The sequence below is a fragment of the Lytechinus pictus genome, chromosome 7, assembly GCF_037042905.1.
Source record: "Lytechinus pictus isolate F3 Inbred chromosome 7, Lp3.0, whole genome shotgun sequence".
In the NCBI taxonomy this organism is placed as follows: domain Eukaryota; kingdom Metazoa; phylum Echinodermata; class Echinoidea; order Temnopleuroida; family Toxopneustidae; genus Lytechinus; species Lytechinus pictus.
In genome coordinates, this window is record NC_087251.1 from 21,737,127 (window position 1) to 21,747,802 (window position 10,676).

Consider the following 10,676-nt stretch of genomic DNA (forward strand, 5'->3'; position numbering starts at 1 on the left):
ATCACTTCAAACAAGTGTGATAAAAATGTATGCAGAAATAAAGAAATGAGAGCAAGTTGAACTAAAACTTCAAAAAAGGATGAACATGACCTCATATCATTTGACCTTTTGACCCCTAAATGACCTTTGACCCCATCATTCTCAAAGGGTCACATATGGTAATACCCAAGGATCATATGTACCAAGTGTGAACATAATTGATGCAAAAATTAAGAAATGAGAGCAAGTTGAACAAAAACTTCTTTAACATTTTCGAACCATGGACCTGAGAGTACATGTAGTACATACATTGTAGGTCCATGTTCGAACAGACCAACGGACTATAAAGCTGACCAACGGACCAACAGCAAAAGTGATTACTAGGTCTCTTCATTCAGGACAGAAAAAAAATCAACATGAACCATTAGAAAAAATTGAAATATTTGCATTTTACATGTATATTACATAACAAAACATATGGGGAAGCTGCTTGCATATGACATCACAAATCCAAAACTTAAAATTCTAATCACTTTTTTAATCTTTAATGGATTTTTTCTAAAACCTTCACCAATATTTTTTCTGCTATTTTTACAACAAATTTTTCTTTAGGGCAAACTTCCCCTTAATAGGTAGGTACATATGTCGGAATTAATTCCTTGAATACTCTAGCACCTGATCAGAGTAGCCATGTTACATGTACACATGTAAATCCAGGGTAAAGTGTGCAGCATCATAAATAAAAACATTGCATTTCTAAATATAATAGCACTAGAGGTGCTTTTCATTGCATTTACTAAAAAGTAAAGCATTTGTAGATTTTTGAAAGCTTCCTTGAAAAATATTTAAGTGAATTAATAATTAACCATATACTGACCATGTCTAGTCTATACATGTTCTTGAATATTCTTGATTGAAAATTTGCCTGATTTCTTATGAACAATCATAATAGTTTGAAGGTAAATATGAACTCAATGAGTGTCTGCTCCAGAATATGTCTCCAAACCAGCATGTGTGGATACAGTCTTTGACAGAGGGTGGCAACCCACAAGGGAAATACATGTACCTTTTCTTCTATAATTCTGTGACAAGGTTATCACTCCAATCACAACCCCACCCATTGATAGCATCCACAAAAACATTTTTTTTATTATTCTATCAACACCATAATACTGTACATATAGTTGAGATTATATACATTTATACAATGTTGTAAATAACTGCAGTGATCAGGGAATAATCATAGTGTCCTCCATTGAATGCTTACATGATGTAGAGAGATTATTTCAGAAGCATGTAATACATGTATATTCATAACGTACATGTACAGTTCTCTGTACTGCAGTCCATGTGAACATGAATAATCAGGTTATCAAGCTTTACCAGGTCTGTTGGAGGATTAGGCCCACATTTGTTTACATTATGTTCCAGAATATGTGAAGGTCTAATTTATTGAGCATAAATCTATCCAGATCCAAACCACAACATCTATCCCAACATCTATCTCTCTCTTTCCCTCACTCTCTTTCTTCCTCCAAACATATTTGTCTATCTTTCTCTCATTCTTTTTCTCTCTACCCCCCCCCCCCCCTCTCCACACACCCTCTCTCTCCCTCCCTCTTTCTCCCTTTCTACCTACAATACATTGTATTATGTTCAACTTGAACCCCCGCGGGGGCCACTTCCATTGACGGGTGGATATCATTCACGACCATAGGGTATCGAAAAGCACCCTAAACAAGTATTTTCCATATTCTGAAAATGCACCCCTTATAAGTATTGGCGTGTGAAACCCTACCCTTAAAGGTCAAGTCCACCCCAGGAAAATTATGACTTGAATAAATAGAGAAAAATCAAACTAGCATAGTGCTGAAAATTTCATCAAAATCGGATGTAAAATAAGAAAGTTATGACATTTTAAGGTCGCTTATTTTTCACAAAACAGTTATACATATGCACAACTCAGTAACATGCAAATGAGAGAGTCCATGATGTCCATCACTCACTATTTCTTTTATTTTTTATTGTTTCAATTATACAATATTTCAATTTTCACCAATTTGACATTAAGGACCAACTTAACTGAGCCATAAGATGTTATAACAATGGTAATACCACATTTTCAGGGAGGAATAAAACTTTGTCTCACAGGACAATGAGGAGAAAATTAGAATAATTCATATTTCATATAATAAAATACAAAAGAAATAGTGAGTGAGTGATGTCATCAGTTCCCTCATTTGCATACCGAACAGGATGTGCATATAACTGTTTTGTGAAATTAAGCGAAACTTTAAAATGTCATAACTTTCTTATTTTACATCTGATTTTGATGAAATTGTTGGTGTTATACTTGTTGGATTTTTCTCTTATTATTCAAATCAACTTTTTGCTGGGGTGGACTTGTCCTTTAACAAGTATTGGAAACAAAACGATACCCTTGACAAGTATTCCCTAAAATGAACCCCTAAACACGTACAGCGATATTTTAGTTATGTCACAGACGTCGATTTTACCTTTGGTATCCGGCCCAACCTCCCACACCTCACACAAATCGGACCCTAAACATGAAGTGTTGACGGGGCAAAAATTAGATCCTTTATAAAACATTTTAGTCTTTTTTTATACCCTCGCAAATTTGACCCTAAACACGTAGCTTTCCTAGCGAAATAGATACCCTTATTTCATTATTTTAGTGTTTTTGACACCCTTATTACGTTACGTACGTAACGTGCCCTATCTTAAAAAAGACATCTTTTTACATGTTTTTTTGGTGGCGCAAAGTATCAACTCGTCAATGTAAGTGGCCCCCCCGGGCTTGAACCCTCATTCACACCTGATTGAAGTAGAAGAACTACTGAAACTCCCCCCCCCCCAATCCATGTCGCAATATTTACCATTTACATGTACATTAACATTTACTTTGTTATTGGCTTTCTTTAAAGAGAGTTAATAAAAGATTACTTTGTCTTACCAATGTAAAGTACATGAACTGGTTTGAGTCAAGCACCATTATGTCATTACCCCACACATGGATCCTACATTCTATACTAGGACATAAAAGAGGAGGTGCGATAACTCATTCAGTAGAGCGGGGGATTCCGATCTCATTGACCCGGGCTCGATTCCCACTTGGTGCTCTAGTGCCCTTTGGTAAGGCATTTATTCTCATTACAGGTCCCTCGGGAGAGGACCTTAAGCAGTTGGTCCTCTGGTTGCTTGCTTGTAAGTATTCAAGCTTTCTTAGCAATCAAGTAAAAAAACATCTCTTTAAAATAATCTTGAGAATAACCATGCAAGGCAAAGAGAGCCCCTTGCAATGACCATCTTCTTCTATTAAATAAAACCACTACAGTATGATGCTTAGAAAAGTGAAATTAAAACACCTTACACTTGGGAAGCCATTTTCTTTATCTTTAAAAGAAGTAAGGAAGCAATGTATACGTCTAAGATCCCTGCGGGTGGGAGACAGGTCTTCCTCCCATCATGAGCAGAGTCTATGCCACTATGCTTTTCATTTACCAGTAACTGTGACAGGTACATGTCCCCAAGTACCTATATACTGAAACAGAGGTATCATTCAGACCTGCAGAGCATCCACACTGTAATTTGGCTAAATAGTGTGTGTATCCATCTGTCTTTTTACGTCCACTTTTCCCTATGACCGCTCCGCGCAGAATTACTTTGAAATTTAGATCATTCCGAGTTTACCTGATAACCTTTTCAACATCATACTCTTGTAATACAGCCTAAACATGTTGAGTTTGAGACCTACTTCTGGGGACATTTTCTTACATTTTACCAACCAACCGGGAAGACCTCAGTTGAGATATATTAAATCAATTCCTCACTTCATTTTATCCCGATTCAAAATCAACCAGGGACATCCTCAGTTGAGATAACCATGCAAACATTCCTCATTTCAACCCGTTTCACATAGAATACTCATGATTTGTAAAAAGATCCTGTTCTGCCGATTAAAACTAAAGTTGTGTGGATTCAATTCAAATTTATTTAGTGTAAACATGTACATGTACATGTATGAGACTGCAAACACAGGTCCCATCTTTGGCGATTAATGACAAGTGAGTCCCTGATTGTATAACTACAAGACTAGGTGGGTTTGTATAATGTTAACTGGAAAATCTCAATAGCTTTAAGACATGGCACTCGTCCGATTTATCAGCATCAGCGCACCCCACCCCTCCTCATTTGATAAACAATAACAAACCTAGATATACATTGTAAAGCTGTTATAAAGACCTGCAGCCATTTAGGCCACCATTATTAATTTCTGTATTTAGCATAAAATCCACCAAATATTACCCCTTCCACTCAATGGATATCAAATAAGCCCAATAATCACCAGTTTTATTCGGTTTTTATGTCCATGTAAGATGTCTTTTTGCAAGAGTGGGTCTTGAACCAACCCATGAGATCACACTGGACAATCTTTAATATCCAAAACAGACGCTCTTTATACTTCAGTTTACCAATTCGACAGTCCGAATTTCCCATCAAAGTACATACTATACACTGTACATGTACATATGTACCTGCACACATCTACAACAGTTTTCTAACGACCCCTAAACTTTATTATAGTCGTAAATTCACAATTCTTGTTTATATGTATGTTGTCAAACCATTCAGAATTACTACCTCTCTTATTGAAAATGCATGTACTGTAGTAACACTGTAGAAGAGCCTACAAACTGAATTCACACAAATACAGTAACTGAAAAACTGTTTTTTTCATCACAAAATTTGAAAATGAGTTAAATTATTTTTGAATTCCTCGAGTACAGTATGTGAAGTTAAAAAAGAATTTACATACACAAGTACATGTACACGTTCATGTAGTCACTCTACAGTACGATGAAAACTTAAGTTTAGATGTAGTTGAAAGAAAAAATAATTTACAAAGTGAAATAATGAATAAGGAAATCACTATTTTTCAGACATCACTATTATAATGTTACTGTACACATACTGTATGGTAAAAGTGTACTTTTATTATGTGTATTCCTATTCCATGAAATACACTTAAATTATCTCAATTTCATGTTTAAATGTAGACAATTATTACTTTATCACAATCTGAACTATTGAAATATTGTATAGTGTTTGTACAGTACATGCACTAAATTTCATGTCGACTTTGTTAATTTGCAAGTCCTTCAAGAAGTTCATAAAAACAGACACAATCAATGGATACTGTGCATCCAGAGTATTAGAAAATAAGAACGAATTGAAATAAATACATTAGATAATAAATACATGAAAAAATAAACAATGAAAGAAAAAATATAAGTACATGAATGAAAGAAGAAACAAATAAGACCAAATGAATAGATGCACTGTGCATTATACCATGGACCTACTACAACAGGTTTTGAAGCATGTCTATTGCACCAAGAATATTCAATATTCAATATAGCAGCATTGCTGACTTTGAAAACAACTATAGACTCGTGGAAGACGATCAGTGATACTTGATTACCCTTATGTCCACATTTCATGAACTAGATCCATAAACTTTCAAAGTTATGATGGCAATTCAACAAACACCCCCAACACAGCCAAAGTTCATTGACCTTGGCCATGTGACCTGAAACTCACGCAGAATGTTCACTGATGCTTGATTACTCTTATGTCCAGGTTTCATGAACTATATCCATATACTTTCAGAGTTACAAGAATTATATTTAAAAAACTCAACCTTGGTTAAGATTTCGTTTTGATTCCCCCAACATAATTTAAGTTCATTGACCCTAAATGACCTTTGACTTTGGTCATGTGACATCAAACTCTGGCAGGAAGTTCAGTAATACTTGATAACCATTATGTCCAAGTTTCATGAATTAGACCCATAAACTTTCTAAGTTATGATTCCTTTTCAAAAACTTAACCTTCGGTTAAGATTTGATGATTACGACGACGCCGCCGTCGGAAAAGCGGCGCCGATAGTCTTGCTCTGCTATGCAGGCGAGACAAAAATGGAACAAACTGTATGTCTATATACCTACCTCAAATACTGCTAGTATTGCATCCAAATCCTCTCGTTGTGCCTTATGGACCCGCTGTTTTGTGCTTGCCTCAAGTAGGATGAAATTTTCATAGAAAACATGATAGATGTGGGAAAAGTACTGTTCAAAATACGACTTCAGTTCTGATGTCTCTGCATTTTCTGGAAAATACAAAGAGGATATACATGTAATTATAAAGATATAATATAAACCTCCTTAAGAATATTGAATAATCCAGTTGTCTGACTGGTCAAAAGTGGGGTCATGTTTAAGCCTGAGTCGAACCAATTTTAAAATCGGAGTTTGATCGATGTCATAGAGCACCGGTGCAGATTTTTCAAAATCGGTGTATCGAAACAAACAAATGACAGTGTTGAAGGAAAGAAATACGGCCTTTTTGTTTGGTACACACAATCATCAAAATGAACAGATACGTCTAAATTAAATTCTAATTACTTAAATTATATCCCCAAAATAAAACCTATTGTGTAATTATGATGCATATTCGCCATTAATTTGAAGTTTACTTTAATCCCAGTTCAAGTGTTTCTTGTCTGTTCATGCTGAGATGAATTCATGAATGAAATTCATTGTCTTCGATCGCGCATGAGCATTGTGCTTCCTTTGTAAGAGACGGATGGAATAAAAAGAGAAATAATGACAATATTAATACTTCCATCAACATAACATAACTCTGATGACATTTCCAATATTTTTAATATGGCCATAAAAATTTATTACATCGTAATAATTTAATAATAACTTACATCCAATAATCATTCATATAAATTTAGAGCTTGAGTTGTGACACCGAGTGCTCTAGCTCTGCACTGTCTTGTGTCTAAAATGGATTATCATTTCAGAATTCTTGTATATTGTCATAACTCATATTCCACAAACTTTCCTCATAATCAGCATACTACAGAACACCGATTCAAATGACCAGCCAGAAAAAACTAGAACTATCACTGAAGGTGATTAATACCAGCCATGGCGTAATTTCCTTCAGCAAGAAATTTATCCACACTGTTCTGCACTCAACCCAGGTGAGGTGAATGGGTACTCGGTAGGAAGAAATTCTTTGAATGCTTTGAGTGCTTAGGCAGCCCAGGAAAGCCGGGGTAATAATAATAGCAGGGCCCGCCGGGAGAACAGTTTTCAGAACTGAAGTGGCTTCCCTGGGTAAATATACCTATATTAATATTATTGTTAATTGAGGAAGTAATTCAAACTGCAAGATTTCCATCCAATTTTCAACGTAGTAGTTTCAAAGTAGTTTGAACTATAAGATTTTTACCTTATTTTTGCCATAACATCCCGTTACCATGGCAACATAATTCCGACACATACGAAAAATATGTCTTGCACATCTTTACCCCAACACCAATACATGTATGTGTGACAAGTTTCATGAGAATTGGTTAAAAACTGAGGAAGTATTTCGATGCGCAATATTTGCAACGGACCGCCTGACCATACACTGATTCCTACATGTACCCCTTTAAACTTTGTTTGGCGAGGGTATAATAACGTATGATACTTATTCCCATCAATTAAGAGCTGATTTTGGATCAAACTTCATCTCCGGCAAGTTATGTGCTCTCTGCTAGTATAGCACTTGTTGGCCAGAAAGCATGCAGTCGTTTAAGGAGAGCGAGGGTACGAGGCACTGTACCGTTTGTGTGTCTGTGACTGAGTTGACCAAAAACCATTCGGATCAACACTGTGTGATTCATGTCTTTTAAATATAAGCCTGAGTCACATTGATTATTTTGCAAACCAGAGTTCGACAGCTTTAATTCGATTGAACATTGAGGCATCAAGTTTTGAAGGCGGGAAAATCAAGTCAATTTTTTGCTCCGTCGATACATGCACTGCAACGATATGCGCTGAGTGGGGTAAGCGCTGCACAAGCAGGTGACAGAGCAAAGTTTGTTTGTAATTTCCATGATCACAAAAAAACGGACCAATGCAGAATTCTTCCTAAAATATCTAAAATAATGATATTTATAGATCTATGACAACATATACGGTACGTTTGAAATGAAAGACATGAATCACGAAGAGTCAATACGATTCTCAGTCAACTCTCACATACTACACAGCCCCGTACGCAGCCCTGTACACTCACTCTCCAGAAACGACAAGTATGCTTGCCGGCCAACAAGTGCTATACTAGCGGAGAGCATTAACCTTGTCTGAGATGTAGTTGGATCCAAAATGAGTTAATGGGAATAAACATTGTAAGTAATTTTCTCTGGATGGTCACTTGAATTGGTATTCTATGCTGATATAGCGATTGTAAGAAAAGTTTATGTAATACGAGTTATGTGTGTACCAAATGGAAAGGTAGTAGAGTTCACACAGTCATTTTTTTATTTTTTATATTTGCACCAATTTTGCAAAATCTGCACCGGCACTCGATGACATTGATCAAACGCCGATTTTAAAATCAATTTGACACAGGCTTATCTTTCATACTATTTTATTTCAAATGTATACCTTGTCATCTGCAAATATCATTGTTTAAGATATTTTAGGAAGAATTTTTATTCATTTATTTATTTAAAAATCTTTCCCCAGGATAGGCCAAAACGGAATAATCTTTATTTTGGTACAATTTTTTTAAAAGATTTTTATGAAATAAAGACAAAAATCAATGAGCCCTGTCGGGGGGATTTTGCATTGTTAACGCTCTAATGGTGGCTGCACGATAGCGAGCTGTCTGTGTACGAGGAGAAATTAAAAATTAAAAAAAATGTTAAAAAACTCCTTGAAACAGACGGCTGCCAGCTGTCTGTGTCAGACTTAGACAGCTGGCAGCCGTCTGTTTCGAGGAGTTTTTTAACATTTTATTTTTTTTTAAATTTCTCCTCATACACAGACGGCTCGCTAGCGTGCAGCCACCATTAGGGGACTTGCAATGCAAAATCCCCCCGTCGGGGCTCTTCAATTTTTGTCTTTAATGAGTAAAAATTTTGAAAAGTCACGCGACCAAAATGCAAATTAATATTCCCTCTTGGCATCAATTGCCAAAAAACGGAGAAAAATCAAGTTAAAAGGAACAAAAACAGTGACTTACCTCGGCTGTCGCGCAAATTCACTTCCCCGTTTTATCCGATCTTAAGTACATAAACATATGGCCATTGAGTCCCCTGTACAGATCGCGCTAGAACTTCGGTCTCTGTATTTGGTGAGTGAAGCCAACGGAGTTCAGCTGAACAACCAACATAACAGAGACCGAAGCTTTTGGTCTATGTCAGACTGTGCCAACTCCATGCAAGGCAAAAAAGCTAAAGGCCCATTCATATATGATGGTGGTCCCCAAGTCTGCGCACTAACAATTCAAGTAAAGATTTAACATGAATTTCTCTTCATTTCACAAAATCTTTCAGACAATAATGTTCCTTATATCATTATAAGTGTACAAAATATCTCATAAAGATTTGAAAGAAATATAGGATTTTCTTGGAAAAAAAACCTTGGGCACTCATTTTCAGATTGAAAAAAAATGGTACCCCATGTCTGCACACCCATTTACTTTGCACACGATTCAGGGATTTTGATGAGAAAGGCTGCATTTTGAGGCCGTCACATGGAATGCCCCCCCAAAAAAAATTTCCACCATTGAGTCAGATTTTTTAATGAATATCTGTTCATGTATTGCGTGTGTAAAGTTTGTGTTTGTTGCATATCTTCTTATACTAGAACTTAGATTAAAAGTAGAAAACTAACGTTAGATTCTTAGAATCGCGCAGATACGCGTGTGCGCAGTCGCAGACAAGGGGGACTGCGCAGACTTGGGGGAAATTGCCATAACATTAACAATGTTGTTATGACTTATGAACTTATTTATGCCGATTAATTTATGGCAAGTTATGGCAATTAACAACAATAACATCATCGATCCTTAGCCGGCTTAGCATTTTATTAGGAAAAAGTCGAAGTCTAACTCTTCTATGAAGAAACATTAAAACATTAATCACCGACATTGATAACTAAAAACAAGTTCACAAACAACATACAGAACATAGCTAGTATAGTTATAGTAGCCATAGCTGCATAGCATTCTACCCCGGTATTTCTAACGTTAGGAAATAGGAAAATGAGCTGAACCGATTCGCCTACCAATCACGACTCGCAGGTGTCTGAGCCGAGAGAGCACATCTTTCTTTAAATCCAGCACCTTCTGACCAGATTTCTTAAAGTCTCCGTGTGATTTTTTACTGAACATGTCTTATCAATTGGTAATAGCACAATAAAGAAGACGAAAACTACAGAAAATTGATCCCATTCTCATCTCAATTTCATTCGTCGTTCAAGACCACAATACAGCTCCGATCGCTAGCTATCTAAGGTCAAGGGATTTTCGTTTGCGCATGCTCAGAAATCAGTACGATTATCGTCATCTTCAAATTGGCAATCTTAATTCTCAAACTTATTCACTTATAAGACAGTCAAAATAAAATTTTGTTCCATTTTATAGGCAAATTTATATATAGTAATTAAAATAAAGTTTAATTATTTTTGTTTTAGATAAAAAATTGATGATTAAGACAAGATAATTCTTCTAAAAAACAATGACAAAAATGAATGAAAGAAAAGTTATGATCATGTGACACTGTCACCTGTTCACAAGACTGAACCTAGGAGACAGTTTATAGAATT

The 10,676-nt window shown here is 35.9% G+C and overlaps 1 protein-coding gene across 1 annotated transcript in view; it reads right to left on the reverse strand.

Annotated features, from left to right (window-relative positions):
* Positions 1-10,391, reverse strand: part of LOC129264753 (ral GTPase-activating protein subunit alpha-1-like) — a 98,548-nt gene extending 88,157 nt beyond the window's left edge. Inside the window, exons 1-2 of the mRNA XM_064102201.1 lie at positions 10,137-10,391; positions 6,009-6,169 (exon numbers count right to left, since the gene is read on the reverse strand). Coding sequence (XP_063958271.1) covers positions 6,009-6,169; positions 10,137-10,242 — 267 coding nt within the window. The 5' untranslated portion in view covers positions 10,243-10,391. The remainder of the gene's footprint in view (positions 1-6,008; positions 6,170-10,136) is intronic.
* Positions 10,392-10,676: the final 285 nt, after the last annotated feature.